The following is a 20,152-nucleotide window of genomic DNA, read 5'->3' as shown; positions in this document are numbered from 1 at the left end:
GATTTAATTATACACATTCACATTTTCTCCCTCTGTATTAATTGACATTAAACACTCCAAAAATGTACACCATAATAGATTAACTAGTATGAAAGAACTTTAACTAGTAATGAGCGAGAGGCACAGATCATCTGAACCAGATCACATACAAGATATCACATCCCCACGTATAATTTGACTCTCATGGTACCCAATGTTATTGTGCTATCTGACTTGGGGACTGATGACAGATGACCAACCAAAGTATGTTTATCTGCATGCTACAGTGACTTTTGAAAATAATTTCTAAACTGCTCCACTAGCTATGAGAAAAACTTTACTTTCCAAAGACACAATTTAGGAGAGGAAGACTGGAGAGATCTCACATTTGAGGATAAAACTGCCTCATGAAGAGTTTTATTAAACTGATGAAACAGTCCCCTGCACTCAAGGACAGCAAAACCTGAACAGACCATGAAATATGGTGAAGACCAATATCAGATCAAGAGTTCCTGGATCTTCTTTTGTTCTTTCTAGATATTGCAATTAAATGAATCATTCTGCAATATCTTGCAATGTATTGGTTTCCAACATTTAACAACTTCTAATGAAATTGAGTGTTTCTGTATGAAACAGTGAAATTCCACTAATTTCAGTGGAATTAGATTGGTGTAACTCAGCAAGGATTTTGCTTCATGGCCACAGTGAAACTACACAGAACAAATGGTGAAGAATGATCTAATGTTATTGTACGGAAGCACAGGAGAATACCGACAAAGTATATTTTCAAAGGGACTTTTCTCTTTTGATTAAAAAAAGAAAAAAAGAAAAAAGAAAAAAGAAAAAAGAAAAAAGAAAAAAGAAAAAAGAAAAAAGAAAAAAGAAAAAAGAAAAAAGAAAAAAGAAAAAAAAAAAGTAAATCTTGAGCCCACCTTGAGCAAAATCAGGACTTCTAGTATCTACTAATCTGTATGACTGTAGTCTAATATTTTTCTAAATTCCAGGATTCTACATTATAAGAATGGGTTAGCCCTCTAGCACTGAGCCAGCATATCAGCATTCATTTTGAGAAAGGAGTGCTCAATTTTCACACACAGCTTCTTCAACTGTACCAAATGGTACCTGCAGATCAGAGTTATTGAGCGCAGTTTGTCACAGGAAGGGTTATAGGCTTAGAAGAAGAGAATGAATTAGTGATTAGAGGTATTCATTTCCACCCTCACAAATTCCCTGTTTTTGGAAGGAAGCACTGGCACAACAGCTCCAGAAGCGCTTTGAAACCCTACAGATGTTTATATGCATTTTTTCCTGAAAATTTCTTTCACGTTCACATTGCTAAGATCTTCCATGTGAGATGCTCTGGAGTGTTGTCACTGTAAAGAATAACATACAGGATGAACAGGAGGACTACAGGGTCTTTACTTACAATTCTTTTCAACTCTCTGGAGAAGTCTTAGGGGTATATTTGGATATAGCCCAATAGTAGTGCTGCTTCCCTAGTCCCATAAGACAGCAAAACAAAATACACTACTCCCTTTGTTCACAAAGATTTCAATAAAAAAGAGGGAAAATTATGGTTAAGGTAGTAGACTCTACCCCTAGGTATCCACCCTAATGAGGTCCCCTATGTGTCCCTGTCCCCAGGCTGTCATATTGCAGGGTCTCATCAAGAACATAATTATTGTATCATGCTTAAAAACCCATTTTATCCTCAGAATATATGTAAAATGTATCACAGAGCTCCACATTTTTACCAATTCTGATTTCAGAACAAATTGTCATAGTTTTTTTTTAGCACAGAGAAGTTTCCTGTAAGTAGTGGCTCTGCAAATACTGCTGGGGCCTGAAAGCTCTACTCATGCATCTGCTGGGCTAGCCCCAGAGGTATGCCAAATTTGCCTTTTGTCTCACAGTGGGAAACCAGTGTAACATTTCTCCTAACATGTTATAGGTATCTAAAAACTGGGTTTTTCTTATCCAGTTATTGTTAGACACAGCTCTCTTCTTCTGAGGGACAGAGAAATATTGAGAGAGTTTTGAAGTTGTTTAAGTCCAAAGAGTAGGTCATTGCAACGGCAATGGTAGTTTCATCACTGTTTCTTAAAACAGAGACGAATTTAGAGCAGGGCAAATGAAGGGCAAATGACACACAGAGGATGTGAGAGGTTGACTGTTGTTTGCACATCTGCAGTGTCTCTTCCCCTGGCAGGATATAGACTAGGAGTGATGCAGACTGCATAGGGACTACGAGGTACAACAGCAGAATGATCCTGCTCCAGTTGCAGTTCACACTAATTCCCATGGTGTAAAAGACTAATTGTCCAGAAATTTTAGTTTACCTCCAGAAGCTCAAATGCAGCAAGAAGATCTCCTCCAGAAAGATTTCCACAATACACTGGGTGGTAAGAGAGTTTAGGTGGTTCATATTTTTGGTCAGCAAGCCTCACCACAGGGGCAGCCACTGTAGACCCAATATATTCTGCTTTACCCTAAATAAAGAAAAACACAAGTGTCAAATGCATTTGAAGCCAAGACGATGCAAAGCCTAGAATATTTGTGGGGGAAAAACAACAACAACAACAACAATTCCTGAAGTAAACAGCAAAGAAAAATGCAAAGCCAGAGATAAATCCATGCCTCTACAGACATAGATACAATATTTACAGTTGTGTGCAATGAAGGTGGGGGAGAAGATGCTTCTAATTGCTCTAAGTCAGTCTTTGGGAGTAGTATTCACTTGAGAAAAACACGGCCACAGTTTTTCAAGGACAAAAGGTGGAGTCTCAGGACTGTTTTCAGACATTAAACTCCAAATCGTTGTAGCACTGAGCTCCATTCATCAAGGTTATCCATGTTGCTTGGCAATTTCCTTTTGATGCCTACTCAGTGACACAGCTTTGCCTTTAAACTGACAGAAAGATGCAACAGCCTTTACTAAGAAGGATTTCAAGTTTACCACTGCATCATCATCATACAGCTCGATGACAATCTCTGGGGGGAACTGTGCGATTTCCTTTCCATCCCCATGAAGCACAATGCCATTGAAGAGCAGCATCTGGTTCCAGGTGGGGGACAACGTCTGAGAAATGATCTAACAAAAGAGAGAAAATGTTTAATAACTTAAAAATTGCTTGATTGGGAGTGCTTCATCAGGAAGTGTGGAGGTGCTGGTGACATCCCAAATGATGTTTTGCTTGTGTCCAATGTTTCAGAACCCTAAGCCCCACTAAGATAGTTGTAGAAGGCTCAAATCCTCTGAAAATCAGTTTTCACGTTATGGGTAAAAGTTCCCCTTTCTCTTTATAGGCTCCATCAATGCCCACAGACAACCATTTGCCTCCAAAAATATCTGAGGGAAATGTGTATTGGGTTTACATGGCAAGGTTTTGGTAGCGGTGGGCTGCAGTGGTGGTCTGTGTCAGCAGCACCCAGCAGCTGCCCCATGTTAGATAAGAGCCAGCTCTGGCTGGCTCCAAAGGGACTGGCTGCTGGCCAGAGCTGAGCCAATAAGCAATGTTTGTGCCTCTGGGAGAGCAGACTTAAGAAACGGGGGAAAAAAAACTGCTGCACAACAGCAGGTGAGAGAGTGAGAAGTGAGAACCATCACTGCAGCCCCCCATTCCCCTGCTCCACTCAGGGGGAGGAGGTGGAAGAGGGTGGATAGGTGGAAGGTGTTTTTAGTTTTTTTGGATTCTCGCTGTTCTAGTCTGTTAGTAATAGGTAACAAATTTATCCCTGTGCTGAGTCTGTTTTGCCTGTGACGATAATTGTTGAGTGATATCCCTGTCCTTATATCAACCCTTGAGCCCTTTCCATCATATTTTCACCCCCTTTCCCTTTTAGGAGGGGGAGTGAGAGAGCAGTTGTGGTGGAGCTCAGCTGCCCATCTGGGTAAAACCACCACAAGATTAGGGACCACTTCCTATGGACACATTTTTGCAGTGTGCAAAGGGGTGCAGAAAGTCTCACGCCTCTCTTTTCTGCTTATTTCAGCTTTGCCATTCTAAAGTGATCCTTGAGACCTGAATCCCACTGCAAAGAGCTGTGCTGACTCGCATGGCTACAGAAGCCACATAAACGTGGTCTTCAGTCTTTGCTCAGTCACTGCACTCAGCCTATAAGAAAAGAGAACTGTAGGGTTCATCCTCACATCAAGCAATTAAAATAGCCCAAACTGAAAATATATAGAAAAAGAAGTAGAGAAAGGTAATTCACTTGCTGCAAAGACTCAGAAGCCCCAGAGAATCTGATGTCTGAAAGACCTAGAATAAACAAGTACTGCACCTCATGCTGAGTAGTGGGCTACACCAACACTTTTGCTTTGCTTGAAGTGGACTGTCAAGAGTTGCCTTTTAACAGCAGGTGGCCAACTTTTTATGCTAGGCAGCTCCTTACAAAAACAATATTTTTCCTTTTCATGGCTTAATTCACCAAAAAACAACCAACCAAACTGTGTTTCCAGTTACTGCAAGGGATTTTGCAACTTACCTTTGTAGTCTGGCAGTATGATGTGAAAGTAACTTTTGCAAAAGGATCGGAAAGTCCAGTGCTGTCAGCTGCAATGAGCCCCCTTGCCTGATACATGTGGGCTCTCAGCTGGAAGAGGTGCGTGGCTACATCATTGCAAAGAAAACAGTAATGTCAGCCTCACAGAAATGATGCAGCACATAGGCAGGAGGGGAAGATCCACCACCTGCCGTCCAACTGAGATCTGACAAAGGGAACTGTTCCTAGTGCTGTCTCACTACCGAAACACCTGAAACACTCAGAAGTTTGTGTAAGATTTCTGGATTCACTTAAAATCAATGTCTTTATTTCAAGGTTGTTAACTGGGAGTTTTTCTCTCTCCTCATCACAAGGAGACAGACCCATGGCACAGGGAAGAGAAAGTGTAAGAAAATAGGTGCCTCCTGTCCCTGACACCTGCAAAGTGGCAGCAGCAGGATTGAGGACTTGACAACAAAATGAACTTTTTCTATTCAAAATTTGCTGAGTTGTGATTCTCTTATAGCAACTACTTTAAACAGAGTTCTTGCAACCCTCTGAATTAGAGCTTTTGGGGCTAACTGGCTCTTAAAAGCCCTCTTACATTGCTACTATGGAGAAGAAAGAGTGCCTTACTTTTATACCGCAGGCAGGCAGGTGAGGGCACTATGCTGTGCTCTGAGCCGGTGTTGGATGGTACTTCAGTTTCATACCCTACAGGCAAATTCTCCATGATGCTGTGGGCATAGCTGGCAGGTCCAAGCCACAAGTAGACGTCCACCTTTGCCTGCACGGTCCAGCCCAATGGGCGCTTGCCTGGTAGCTGAAGAAAAAAAATCACCCATTACCAACAAGCTCTAGAAAGAGGGGTGGCTGGATGCTGAGTCCTATAAAGGCAGAGAAGACTAGAAAAATAAAGAAGCATTCACTGAATTGATATACCAATATTGATATACCAATATCTCCACAGAGAGTGGCCCTGAGACCCATTCAGCACAAGAAACTTGAATTTCTTAGGAAGGAGACAAGTAATTAGTTGAAATTCTGCATAAATGGCATAGTGATCACTATACATGTGTTTGTGCAGACTGGCTGATAGCTGCAAGCATACCAGTGCTAGCTGATATCCTACTTTTTCCAGACTTCAGCCCACTTCACATTTCATGCAGTTTTGCTGGTCTCCACTAGCTAGTCCCATATACTCCTAAAATATTACCTCATCAAGTAGGTCAGAAAGCATATTCCAGTATAAAATGTTACTGGTCTTGACAAACAATACTAATATTTCCTTACTCTCCTCTCCCACTACATCTAGTTCCAGTTAGCTCAGTGTTTAGCAATACCTGTTCATAAAGTAATTCTTGATATTGTAGGGGCTGCAGGATGAATTATGTTTGTTTTGTTGGTTTATGTAGGCAGATAGCACCATGCTTAACAAAGACCTATAGCAACTATCAGAAGCTCAGATATTTCTGCCCGCTCTTTAGCTATGCTTTATGGGAGTGCTCCCAGCCGTTCCAGGTGAAAAACCACTAAAAAGTCATTAAACAGCATTGCTATTGCCTGGTGTGTTCAGACTTTTCTTTCTGGCCATAGTAACGATTCCACTGTGTAATATTCCACTGCTGGTCACTCTGCCTTTGTAGGCATGTAATATTCACAAAGATGTTCCTTCAAGATGAATAACACCATAACAAAATTTTAGATTAATATTACACAAACCTAGGCACATTTTAAATAGCAAACATAATCAGTTGCTATGTTAGCTCTGAATACCTAGGTTCCTTTCCTATCTGAGTTGCATGCATGCTGAGCTCTTACCAGTCTCCTCCCAGTCCAACATGTGCTGCATTCTGACGTCTTTGCCAGCAAAGAGGCTGCACTTCTGCTATCTGTTTAGTTACATAGCTATAGATAAACAATGCTATAAACTTGCTCTAACAAGTACTAGAGGAATGAATCACTCAGACACCAAAAGCCTGGCAATAATTCAGTACTTAAAGAAGGACAAGCATAAATAGGAGAAGTAAGTATTACCAGATGGCATATATAAACATGTACACATTTTTAGTAGATTACAAAGATAAACTTGTAAAATGCAATCCTTGTGTGAAACTTCAATAACAAGGGCTCCTCAGTCATTACCTGTGTTCACAGAATGCCCCAAACTTACTTTCAGGAAATGGGTTTTAATCTTCCCACAGTCCTTGCCTCTCTGCTCTTCCTCTGGGGAGTAGAGTATATGTTTTGCCGGGACTCTTGCATATGCAACTCTCTTGTTGTTGCTGAGCATCCAGATGAACACATCAGGCACTGTATTCTGCGGCTTTAAACAGCAAGGAATACTGAACTAAAACTGGATTCTTTCTGTGAGCGACCACCATAATTTTTTGTTAAAACACCCCACCAAGAGTTGATTCCCCACCTCTCTTGTGAAGTGGCAGATATATACCCTGAATAAAAGAGGCTGTCATTTCATGCTTTGCAATCCTAACTTCCATTCCCAAGCACAGCTGAAAGTAAAGAGCTTTGTGTGGTGATTAAGGAGTGCCCACTCTGTAGATCATCTCAGGGGAAATTACAACTAAAAATCCAGGTAAGAACACCTCAGGAAGCCACTTACCCACAAACTGTGTAAGCTGAAAGTACCCACCGTGAAAATGTTATCAACTTCACCTTTACAAGAAAAACAAAAAGGACCAGGGCCAAACTCAAGCACTGGTATCCCATCATCTGTTCTGCTTGTGATGATGCTCCATGGAGCCTTGCCCTGCCTTGAAGGGAAGAGCATTTCCCCAAGCAAAGCCTAAGCGTGGTTCGAAGCAAAGAACAGCTCAGAGACTGTTCTCAGAATGCATTAGGAGCCTAGGATGTACTAGGTTCTGAGAAGGAAGACAATTTGGCTGTAAGATGCAAACCATGCCAGTCTGTGCCACTCACTCCCTGAGCCCGGGAATATCCATAGCCCTGTTTGGTTTGCTAGCACAGACAGCTTGCAGAAAGAACACTTGATTGGCTGGATTTTGGCCTGACCAAGTACTGTTGTTCTTCTGTTATTCTCAGGCTTAATAGTATGTCTAAACAGTGTCTGCACAGTCAAGTATAATAAAGAGACCCTTGAGCTCAGACTAGTCCAAATCACTATGCCCATACAAGCAGAAATACGAATTCAGATCAGAAAGCAGGCTGTCTCCAAACCACCAGGGCAGGACTTTTTTTTTTTAAAAACAACAACCAACACTCTGTACCACATCCTCTCCATACCACTAAGCCCGCTGTTTCCTACCCTAATGTGTTAAAAGCTCCACGAATTGCAAAACAATTGGGGCCAGATATACAAAGGAGAACTCTTGATAACCAAGTCAGAACTTATTAATCACACTGTATTATGAAAAATCAAGTTATGAATTTATCTGAATTTCTGTATGGATTACCTCATCAACCAAGAATCTAATTTTATCTATAAATATCTGAGTCTCACGTATCATTTCATCCAGTGACATCTTTTTCTGCTGCTGAACAATCCCCTTGGCATCATTGGACAATGCTTCCTGCAATCAGGAAAGACAACATGTATTTTGTATGCATTATCAAGCAATTTGAACTGGACACAGAAGACAGAAAGAGGGTCTTAGATGCAAGTTAAAAAAAAAAAAAAAAAAAAAGAAACAACAGAAATAGATTAACTCTTTGGGGCTGAAAAACAGAATTGTGAATGTACCCCACCTTCTCTCTATCTGGATGTGTACTGTATGTATATGCGTATGTATACCTAAAAATATAATGCTTTGGTTCTGAAAGAAGGCACCACCTAATTCTGTGCTACAAACTATAAATAAAGCTAATGAACATTTCAATGAGCTGCACCCTTTTTTTTTTATTTTTCCTCACTGGTTCCCATGAGGAGGTGAATAAGGCCTCACTGCCCACTGAGGAGTTAGGTGCTTAAACACAACTGAATCCTACAGTGCATCCTATATACCTGGCTTTTCTCACTGGGAACAGGTCTCCTGTCTACTTTTAAACCCCAGCAATGTAGGATTTCAAAGCTTGTTCTATATACAATAGGAAGAAAAAAAATGTTTTTAAGGAGTGACTCATCTGGCCTATTTTATATATCTAGTTTGCCAAAAGATGGTCATAAACACCTCCTCATAGATACTAGACAGACAATCTTAAAAAAAAAAAAAAAAAAACAACACACACACACAAAAAAACACTAACAAAAACAAACAAACAAACAAACAAACAAAAACAGTGCAAATGATTCTTGTGCTCTGTTCAGCCTCTAGCACTTGAGGGAAGGTAAATGTAAAGGAAACTTTAAAATGCAGAAATGTAGAATAAACACAAACTAGAATACATGAGACCACACTGATTCTGGTATTTAAGTGTCCAAGAATATCAAGTGCCAGACTCTACTAGTGTTGAAGTTCAGCCCCACCACAGTAATTAAATTGCAATTTCAATTGTATATTATTCTACTGAACAGCAATGTTAATTGGGTATTATTCTACAGTTCTCAGCATCATCACATTTTAGGATGCATGGAAAAGAAAAATCAGTTCATTATTATAATGTATTATTTTTATTTCAAAACAGTATGTTCTGAATGATTTCAAGATATCTTACAACTCTTTATTAAGCACAGCAGGCTTTATCAAAAAAAAAAAAAGTGTTCATGGATATTATATTCATATTAATTATAAAGCATGCCACTGTGGTTGAAATCGAATATAAATTAATATGTATACAACCCGTGTGTTTTCAGTTAAGATCATTGCATTAATGCTTAAAGAAAAAATACACATACCAGCTCTTGCCTGAACAGCAGAAGTCTTTTTTTGTCCAAAGTAGTGTAGTTCAACCCTTTCGGCTTCTTTTCAGCAACAGTAATGAAGGCCCTAGGACAAAACAATAACTTTTTTTTTGAATATGTGTTTGTTTGGTATGGTTTGTTTTTTATGCCAGTTGCTAAAACGCATTGAAATGAAATGCTCCCTGTCTGCTGCAGTACATGAACCAGAAGACAGAGAGGCTGAAATTCTCTGTCTAAAATAAATACTGAGCACCTAGAGGAGTCAAAGAATAGAGACCAGAATCTCTGCACCACACTTCACAAAAACAGGATTAATAATTTAGGGTTTATATCTATTTTGAGCCAAATCATGTTGTCTGACATGGAGCCCATTGGAGCATTTATCCTAGCACGTGGGATCCTTTGCTTTATGTTAACCTTGCATATTTCTACAGTATGCCTATCTCACACTGTATTAAATCCTATTTATTTCCACATATGTTCTATTCTTAGAGTCCAGAAAGCCAAAGCAATATGGAAATGATTGGCAGCAGTCTCCTGTCAATATTGAATGTTGAAAGTAGCAATAAAATATTTTCTTTGTGTAAATAGAAACTGCAATTTGGGAAGCCCTTTGTTTTTATAGCAAAATAAATATATATATCCCAGTAAGTTTACTGTACTTTTTATTATTATCACCAGTTTCCTTGTCTAGTCTTGAATTTGTGGCCAACATATAAAGTTGATTTGCTGTATTCCTTTAGTAAATGTAGTTACCTGCTCTGATTGATAAAATCACTTAGAGTCGTCCTCATTTTCTCCTCAGATTCAATTTCTGAAACCTTGATCAAATCCTTTACTTGCTCTAATGATTCCTCCTAAGAAAAACACATGAAAAAGCTATTATGCAAAGAAGGGTGCTCTGTCACACTGCCAATGCTGTAATGCCATTATTCACCACATGACTAGCAAGAATGAGGCAGGTGGGTTTGCAACGTGACAAAACAGGACCTTTGATGTACCACTAATCTTGATGTGCACAGAGAGAAGGCTCCAGCAGCATGATTTGTTTTGACCTTTCCGCAGTCTCTCCAACATGTTTATACTGCTTGGAGCTGCTTTGTTTTCTCACTTTGGTGAAGACCAGTCAGCAGGAAACATTCTCCACTAGCTGAGAGGAAAAGCTATATAATTCAACTTGGTTCTTTGTGCAGCCTGCTGCTCACATTTAGCAAGCTGCTGGAGTTAACTTCTCAAACCTCAGCAGGCAAATAAGGCCTAGCCCAACACCTACAGTCACCATTGGGAAGTGGAGTCTGTCCTCACGAGCTAAGATAAAGGGCTAAATGGCAAGAAATAGAGCTGGGGGAAACTGTGGGGGCCTGTTCTGGGGAGCCTTACCTCTCACTGATGTGATCTGCTGAATGCCTGAACCTGGGAGCATGGTTGCCACTTACCAGGTGGTCTGCCATTTTCTCAAGAGTGTTGGAGGAGTACAAGCGAAAGGTCTGGTTGCCCCAGTAGCTCTTGACACAGATGCAGGGCTTCCTCTCATCGTACGGCAGGTACTGATAGTTCCTAGGAAAACAGCGTGCACAGCAGATCATAAAAGTAAGAAAGGAATTCAGGGGAGGCAATAGGAAGAAAAGCTGTTTGGTGCTCTCTCATAGCATAAAAACCGAAGACACCACAGGATGTGTTCATATGTGCTATCCAGTAAATACATGGTAAGAAAAAACAGAAGCATCACTTACAAGATCACATGCTTTCTATGAGAACCATGAAAATAAAAGTCTTGAAGTCAGTGGATCTAATTCCAATGTTTTTCAGGGTAGGAGAAAAGCCACGCAAAGAGGCATGCAGAGAAGCTCTGAAATACTCTGTTAATGATGGTAAGCAATAGGAGTGCAACATATAGCAGAAAACTGAGCAAAGATTAAAATCTGATCATGTCTTTAAGAGCAATGGCTCTGTGCACTGCGTGGCAGGACAAGTTTGGCAGAGTCTCACTGCCACTTTCATTTCATGGGACACTTTTTTCAAAAACAATGGCTAGTGGACATTGACATGTCTTGGTAGAAGCTGATTTGCAGGACCTTGCTTAGTAAAAGTGACACCTAACTCATAACAACTCTGCAATAAAATGCATCTGCTCAACTCTCAGGGCCAAGCTGTCATATTGACTTTTTTTGCAGAGCTACTTTCTTCTGGTGTTTACTTAAAAGAGGGTCTTGTACTGAAAAAATGAGCAAGACACCAGCACAACCAGAGGCTCTGCAAACTTTAATGCACACTTGGCACAGAGCCTGGTGTTTTCATTAGAGTTGTGGCAGCCACGACATCAAAAACATGTACCTGATGAGCACCTGATGTCCTCCCTTTATATAACACTACAATGCTATGATACACCACATTTAGCCATACTGGATTTAACAGTAGAAACTGCATCATTATAGCTAACAACAGCAGGACAGTGGAGGGCTTTTTAATGGAAACAAAGCTCTATAAACTGCTTTACATTCTTCTGGGAATGGCTCCAACTGAATGCCACCAATTCATGCTCTGCAGCTGAGCAGAGGCTGTACCAAAGAACTCTTTTCTGGTGTGTACTCATCTTGTGACTGTTCAGTATTTCTCCACTGAAACTGGTTCTCTAGATAATAAAGAATAAAAGTCCTGGAGCCTCCTACTCTTCACAGTGTCCCACAACTGGAAGGAAAAATGGTTGCATTTTCCATTTCCTCTCCTCTGGGAGAGGCTGTGGTACAGCTCTGGTGCCTGGAGCACCTCCTGCCCTCCTTCTGCACTGACCTTGGGGTCTGTAGGGCTGGTTCTCGCTCCTCACTCTACCAGCTGCTGTTGTGCAGCAGTTTTTTTTTCATTTTTTAAATCTGCTCTCACAGAGGTGCAAACAGCATCACTCACTGGCTCAGCTCTGGCCAGCAGCAGGGCCCGTTTGGAGCAGCTGGAGCTGGCTCTGATCTGACACGGGGCAGCTGCTGGGCTCTACTCACAGAGGCCACCCCTGCAGCCCCCCACTACCAAGTCCTCGCCACAAAAACCCAGAACACCCAAATAGTTTTTTAGAAAAGTTTTACTGTTCAAAAATAGTTGAAGATCATCTCTACAACTACATTTGACTGTCCTATGGGAATATCATAAGACAAGCAGAATTTCCAATGTACTTGCCCCACCATAACCTACAGCAAGTTAAGCATTACACATCAAATTTGGTGAGCAGCAGAGCTACACAGGTCTTGGACAGTCAAACATGTGGTGCTTTCATAAGAGGGAGGAACAATCTCTCAACTATCTCTCAATGCCAGAACTTCTTGACCTGAAATTCACAGAGCACATTAGTTCTTTCATGGGATTTACTAGGAAAATTATATGGCCATGAAATAACTCAAATGGAAGACTGAGCTCTGAAGTTTATTACTCCTTCTATGAGAATTTGCGGGAACCACTTTTTCCATTTTAGCTTATGCATGCCATATATTTTGATATAAATGTGGAAAATTCCTGGCAATTTCATGGTCCCTACATGAGAGGTCTCATTGCTCTGCCTGCTTTTTTAATTAGCCAGTGGTTTAATCTCCAAAATGGACTCTTATTTTTTGCTGCTGTTCGTTTATGATTCAAAAACACAGAGTTTATTTAAAATATTGGTATCACATTACGTACTGATTAATACTGAAAATAACCAGCAGTGATACTGATAAGATTCCAATATGAGGTGACAGCCCTAAAGTCACTATTTGGTATCTGTGGCTGGCCAAACTGTTTTAGATAGCACAGAAGGGGGAAAAAAAAAAAAGATGCAGCATGTTACATAAATTTGAGGAACAAGGACACATAATGAGAGCAAACTTGGCTAATATTGGAGAGAGTCAAGAAGCAAGTAGTAGATTTGAAGAATGATTCATTCTTTTACAACAGTTCTTTAAATCTGAATTTTTGTTAAGGGAAAAACTAAAAATCTCAAAGTCTCTCATGAAGGATAATAACCCAGCATGTACCCAAATATGCAATCCTGGTAATGAGGAGAGGCAACTATCTTTCTGATAAAGATTGTTTTTCCTCTTTTATTTATTTATTAGCTATAGAAAAAAAGTAATCTGCTATGGTATTTTCATTTTTGTTTTGTTCCACTGCCTCTTATTTAATCTGGCTGAATCACCAATTACAGGGAAGGATGAAAGTACTTCTTAACTTTAGGGAGGCCCAGAAACCAAACAGATCCAGGTTCCAATTTCCCACCTGGCCCTTATATCTGTAAACTGCTTGGCAGTGCCTGGCCTTCTACAGAAAGAGATACCATCTAGTCTTGGCAGTTGGCTATACTAGGGATTGTTCTACCTAACAAAGCAACAAAGAAAATATTTATTTTCTTTGAAAATATTTATATTGGTATCTTTGAAATGAATTAAAGCTTTACACTTTGTTTATAAGCAAGGCCATTTAGAAGTCTTCTGCATGTATTCATTCTTTGCCCCATCCTTTATTTTAAGAGGACTATTTCCTCTTACTTTTGTTACTACTTGCTTTTTAAGTCTACATCTATAATTATTAGCTCTGGAAAGTGTTCAGGGAAATTGTCTCTTGCCTTGACCAGATGTCAATATTTTGATGTGTTACTCTGCTTCTGGAGCTGATCACTGGATGGATGCTACTTGTGATCAGGGTATAGGTCCCTCAGCCAGGGACAGCACTGAAGGAGTTGTACTCTTTCTTACAGCTTTCCAAATGTTAATTAGCATAACGCAGCCCTTTTAAAAACATCAGAACAAGAAGTTCAATGAAGCCAATGAAGCCAAAATCAGCAGGCAGTGAAAATCAGCAGGCAGTGAAAAATGGCATGTAGCCCATCCACTTCAGTGGAGCCTGGAAAATTTACTGTTGTGAAAGACGTGATAGAAGATGCTCTTTTGAAAGCCTTAAATCCACACAATTGGTTTAATGCTGCCAGGGTTAATTAATGAGTCCCACAGGATTATAAAACAGTAACCAGAGTTGCGCATGATGAGGCTTTAAAACATAGATCCTCACCTGTTCCCACCTGTGATAAGTGGCTTCTCAGGGTGCGTGGTGGATATCAAGGGTACTCCAAGGTCATGAGAAATTTCATCCTCCCTCTCATGTAGCAGACTTTCTTCCACTTCTCCACCACGTGCCTTCTTTTTCCCTCCAGCTCCCACTGACACTCCATCAGTAACTCTACCAAAGTTACCTAGAGACACAGGATTACAAGTGAAGAGATGGCTACCTTGGAGGTGGCAAATTGGAATGGAGGTTTAAAAAGAGGAAGAATATTCATAGTAAAAAAATCTTTGTCCCCCCATGTTCATTAGTTGTTCTGCATATAAAGGTCCTAATAATTTAAATCTATTACCATATCTTTTCAGACTCCAGGACAGGGCTTTCTTGCCAGCCCTTCCCAATAGGTACCTAGGGTATCACAGAGTGGTGTGATTTTCTGTTTGCTGGCCCCTAGGAAAACAAAAGGAACTTCTGCTTTTGATAAAGAAATTCAGAAGCAAAACCAATACTGTTGTTGATATTTCTACACCCAGGAGTCTCTATGTGTGTTTGATTTAAATAGCAACTCTATGTCTTCTTTACAACATGTGGATGATCATCACAAAGTCTGATCTCAGAAGTGCTAAAGCTCATTTTCAGCCAAGAAAATTTTGCGAAGTAGGGTTGCAGAGGGACCTTCAGCAATAACAATAATTTGAGGCCCCAGCTTCATGCCTGAATCCACACAACTCTGCTAACAATACAGCTGTCTTCTCTGATATGATTTTGCCTTAAAGGGCAGTTATCAGCACTGGGGAAAAGGTGCATCCATCAGAGTGGTAATTACAGGTTTTATAAGAGACAGACAGAAAACATTCACTGCGGGAAAGGGGTGTGCTGAGTCACCTCATACAACATCACATTCTGGATTTTAGGTTCTGCTCATCATGTAAATAATGGATATTTACCAAATTTGGATCTGAATTTCAACTGCACAGATAACTGACAGATGTTCAGGTCCAGAGTTCAGAGTCGGACTCTTCTTTTGTATTACTGCCAACAAGACTCAGTATCATTTCTTACCCAACTATGTACATAGTTTCTTGTTATTCCTAGCTCTGCTTCCTGAGAAGTTTCAGCATGAATCAATATCACTCATTGATTTCTCTATTTGTCAGAGTAACTCTCCCTGCACACATACCCTTACAATTGAGTGTACCAACTTATGTAAGCATAAAGATGGCAAGTGTCAGGGTGTTACTCTGCCTTGGGACTCTAACACAGAGATAAGCATACCCCTGCAAGGGAAATAAGACCATTTCTGGCTTCTCTCTCAGGGGAAATTTCTTCTGGTTTGAAAATATCCAGTCAACATTCATGAAAATTTCTTATTTTTTTCTTTAGTCTGCTCCTGGGGACAACTCAGCTCCAACATGAGGATGCTGCTCATGCAGTACTGCCCTGCTTTACCCAGAAAGAGAACAGGACTTATCAGGAGGATTTCACAGGGCGAGCTGGTGCATTCATTTTGAGGCTTGGCTATACAATAACCCCTGTGCCACACTCACAAACCCACATGTAGGTCAGCGGGGTTGGCCAAGAGGGTCCACACAGATCCTCCCTGCAAAGAGGCTCCATCACAGCCAGGGACAAGTTGCAATGAACGCTGCAGAATGATCACCATGCTGAGATAAACTTTTTCAGTTGGATCTCCCAGGAGATTTGGAGGGTAAATACTGGGTGAGTCGCTGTGTATTGAGTGAGAGGATTTGTATTAATACAGAGCACCTGGGAGTAGAGACAGCTAAGTGACTAGAATAAACATGATGCTACCCAGGGAAATGATGATCAGAGTTTAATACAAACCTGTAATCCCTGCTCTGAAGGTGATGCCTGAACCCTAAGACAGAGCTGTCAATAGCACATAGTGTCCACTTGCAGTCAAGACCTCCACTCTGCTTTGGAGAAGAGCTTAATATACTTACCAACAGAAACCTCAAAGGTTATTGGCTTGTCCCCAACCTTCCTATCAATCATTGTGGCTTCAAAAAACGTCCCAAAGAGAAGGAAATCCTCAATTTTCTCTTCATAGATCTATTGGAAAAGAAGGAGGCAGAAAAAAAACCATGGCATTTATTTTATCTTCTACCCTTTTTTTATAGCACAGAGCCTTTACAAGTCTCTAGCAGCTGTGTTACTGTTGTATATCTATCAGTCTGAAGTGCTCAGTGAGACAATATGTAGGGAGAAGTAATAACACTCTAACAATCTGCTCTGATTGGAAAAAGGAAAAGAGAAAGGGAAAGGGAAAAAGGGAAACAATCTGTATGACTTTGGTCTTATCAATAGTGTCCAGCTATATCAGATGGTCACATAGAAGTCATTACCTCTCACTTCATATTCCTCCTCACCAGAAGTCCCTATTAAATGGTTTCAGTATATCCACGTATTCCTAAAGCATCATTCGACCTATGGCAGTTCAAGGGCTCTCTTTGACATGTCACCATCCTGAGATAAGTTATTTTGCAGTAAGGGTAGCAGTACTCATTTGCATTGTGATAGTAAATGCTACCACGCTAATGCACCCAGGCAGAGGAGTGCTCGTCCAGGTCTACTTCTCCAGGGATGACTTTTACCTACCGCCCTTGTGTTTGTACTGCCAAGACATTGGCCTTGTAAGTAAGACTCAAAGATCTCTGGCATCTACATTTTATTATATGCCAGCCCTGTGCAAAAGCCTAGTGAAACCAAGCAGCCATTGATTTATTTTTATTCTTCTGTGCTTTAAACCACAGGCACAAAGGTAGGCTCTCCGTGTGTGGGGAGTAGTCCTCTGCTGTTTACCTTCCCTGGCATCACAGCACAGAGACTGGTAACCCTGTTTGCAGCTTTTCACAGAATGTGGAAGCACAGGAACCAAAGAGTCTCAACACAGAAGCACACCCTGCAAAGGGTAATGACCTTTTGTGGAGTTTTGAGACTCAGTTTGGCTCTTTATAAACCTATTGGAGACACATCCAAGGGAAGCTAGCTGAGACCTCCAGTGCTCTCAGGTTATTAACAAAACAAGCTATTAGTCCCAAGACAAGACTAAGCTCAAGCAAGCTGAATTTTTTCCTTTGAGTTCTCCTCAAACTCACATCCTGACTGCCACAATCTACCTGATGCAAATACTACTGATTTCACAGCATGAACACCCGTCTCCTGAAGCCCATTAGGCAAGATCAGAAGTAGTGTCTTTTGCAACAGTGAGGCAATGAATAAAACATTAGCTGTACATGAATATTTGTTTCCCTGCCTTTTTCAAAGCAGAAACTGCCTTTGACATAGCCCATGACCTCTTCATTTTGAATAAAAAAACAAAGCCCTTTGCTATACACAGCAAAGGAGCATAGGTCTTCAGTGAAAGGATTAGCAGCATCTCAAATCAAAGTTAACACCACAAGCAGACTGCAGCTCCAGAGTAGCGTTGGCTTCTCTGCATCTTGATTATTTTCAGCATGAACCCAGAGCGTGGTGTGCCTAGTAAAGCTGAGGCTCAGAGCTTACGACCAACACATCCACCACCCATTATAAAGAAAGCAAATTACAAATGTTTAATATCTTTTCGCTGTTGGACTCGGTCAATAAAGTTGAGCTTTGGGGCCAGGTAATTTGCCTCTGTTGTCTCAGAGGCACTATGTGACATTTTTTGCCTTATTTGTAATGGCTCCCGTTCCTGCTTTTCTTTTCAGAGAGTCGTAATACAATTACTGTGTCTACTGTAGTGTGAAATATTGCTGAACGTCAAAAACAAAAGAATACCAAGCAGCATTGCATTATGTTGTTGCCTTTTACTCATTCTGTATTTGAAACTGAGGCAAAGTTATCAGAAATAAATCCTTATTACTATTATTAATATTTATTGGTGTTTCAGCAGGGTTTGTTTCCCTACCTGGAGTATTTAGCTAGTACCTAAAACCATATTGTCTGAAGCCCTCATAAAAATAGATCTCTTCTATATAAAGGAAAATCTATATGAAAATAAATTTCTTTTCATGTCACGTCTATTACAATCTTCAGAGAAGACCTGAGGGAAGAAGGCAATTTGCAGCTATATAAGTATATAAAGCAAGACCAGGGCACAGGCTTGCACACTGGCGTACAATTACCCATACCATTTCTCTGCTAACACACTCCTTGACCTGTTCCAGCTAGCACTCATGCAGGCAATGATGGAGCAGATTCTAAGAACAAGCACGTGGCAAGGCTAGACCTCAAGACCAGAGAACCATTTCTCATGTTTTATTTACTTGTAGAGATGGAGTCAAAAGACCAGGAATCAGATCTACCAAAGGACACAATTACCTTAGGCACTAAGGTGAGACTCCCATTACAAAAGCCAAAATGTTGATCAGTGGCATGCTGTACTGAAGGGGGAAGAAAACTGGTTAAAAATATTTTTTCTTCCCAATTATGGGGTAAAAAATAGAGCTTTTGTATGTACCCATGTGCTGTTGCTCCCAGACTGTGATGTGATGGAGCAGGAATCAGAGAGCGGTTCAGCATCTGAGCCCATGTCTTGCCACATCTACACAACCTTCTCAAAGCACCATAGCACAGATCCTCCAAGGTTGCAAATCCGTACAGCAGGTGAAGGCAGTAAATTTACATGGGTTAACTTCAGCTGAGGCTAAGCCAATCTAAAGCTGCACTGACAATGCAGGGCTAAAGGAAGAAACTTGAATCTCTCTGCACTTGCAGAAATTTTACATCAGTGTTTCCCTACTGACTTCAGTTGACAACTACCAATTTTCTCAAATGAGTGCAGGAAACCAGACTTATTGCAATCTATCCCCTTGGCTCTCTACCATTTAGCAGGTATTTCATCCTGTAAGGTTCTAGTAGAAACACATGGATGCAGCTAGCGCAGAAAGGGCAATAGGGCAGAAGAATTAAGTTTTATGGAAACCGAGTCCTAAGCGATACTTCCTGTCAGTTACAGATACATATTAATGCTTTATTTTATATTAATGCTTTTTTAATGCTAATATTAATGTGTTGCATTATTATGGGAAGATACCAAGACTATGGAAGCAAGACATAAAAGCAGTATGCATGATCCGAAACCAAATACACAAGTCAGAGCCATCCTCAGAGGTACAGGGACACATGTTAATCAATCTCTTAATATTATACTGACCTCTGAAGGCACATCAAATGGCTCGACTTCCACTTCAGTTGAGTTTGTCTTATCTGAAGGAGAAGCTGACTTTCCATCCTCTCCTGCTTTGTCAGTTTTGTCTTTTCCTTTGGATGCTTTGGAGTCTTTATCTTTAGATGGCAATTTGATATCCTTGATAATCCTGGAAAACTTTGACTCACGGGCTCCTCCTGAAAGTATCTCCACAGCAATCTCTATGAAGAGACGTCCCCTGAAGGAGGCCCCTTCTCCAAAACCTTCATTAAGCTCCTGGTGGTCATCCATGAGGCTGTTATTCCTGGCTGAGCCATAGAGATTGATCCAGGCAGGCCCAAAGGTAGGCAAGAACCCTGGAGATAAAGCACATTTTATGGCATTTCCATTTGGCATTAGTGCGCTCTCCCGACAGTCTGCTCAAACAAAGCTTGCCTCTTGTGCACCAAAAGCCAAACCTGGACCCATTTCTATACCGGTGGTGACCAATTCACTGTTTTTCAGGGTAATTCTTAGGCACCAAGGAGCCTCTGTCAATACCCAGCCAGGGACTCTGCCAACCTGAAGCTCTTTCTCAGAAGCTGTTCATACTACATGTGCTGGGTGCATGGAACTTGTTGCACCTCTTGGAGAAAAAAAAAAAAAAAAAAAAAGATCTTGCTACCACAGACTGAAGACTGGGGCACAGTGGGAAA

The 20,152-nt window shown here is 40.7% G+C and overlaps 1 protein-coding gene across 3 annotated transcripts in view; it reads right to left on the bottom strand.

Annotated features, from left to right (window-relative positions):
• FER1L6 (fer-1 like family member 6) overlaps positions 1-20,152 on the bottom strand; it is a 93,394-nt gene that overhangs the window by 28,646 nt on the left and 44,596 nt on the right. For all 3 annotated transcript variants that reach the window (XM_084507744.1, XM_084507743.1, XM_084507742.1), the window contains exons 11-22: positions 19,464-19,813; positions 16,267-16,375; positions 14,312-14,492; positions 10,720-10,840; positions 10,040-10,140; positions 9,278-9,368; positions 7,899-8,015; positions 6,638-6,790; positions 5,101-5,287; positions 4,468-4,592; positions 2,936-3,070; positions 2,319-2,468 (exon numbers count right to left, since the gene is read on the bottom strand). In XM_084507744.1, the coding sequence (XP_084363870.1) occupies positions 2,319-2,468; positions 2,936-3,070; positions 4,468-4,592; positions 5,101-5,287; positions 6,638-6,790; positions 7,899-8,015; positions 9,278-9,368; positions 10,040-10,140; positions 10,720-10,840; positions 14,312-14,492; positions 16,267-16,375; positions 19,464-19,813 (1,820 nt within the window). The remainder of the gene's footprint in view (positions 1-2,318; positions 2,469-2,935; positions 3,071-4,467; positions 4,593-5,100; positions 5,288-6,637; positions 6,791-7,898; positions 8,016-9,277; positions 9,369-10,039; positions 10,141-10,719; positions 10,841-14,311; positions 14,493-16,266; positions 16,376-19,463; positions 19,814-20,152) is intronic.

Source organism: Aythya ferina, assembly GCF_964211825.1.
Source record: "Aythya ferina genome assembly, chromosome: 2".
Lineage (NCBI taxonomy): Eukaryota > Metazoa > Chordata > Aves > Anseriformes > Anatidae > Aythya > Aythya ferina.
The sequence above is the reverse complement of the archived record's forward strand: the minus strand, read 5'-3'. Positions and strand labels throughout refer to the sequence as shown.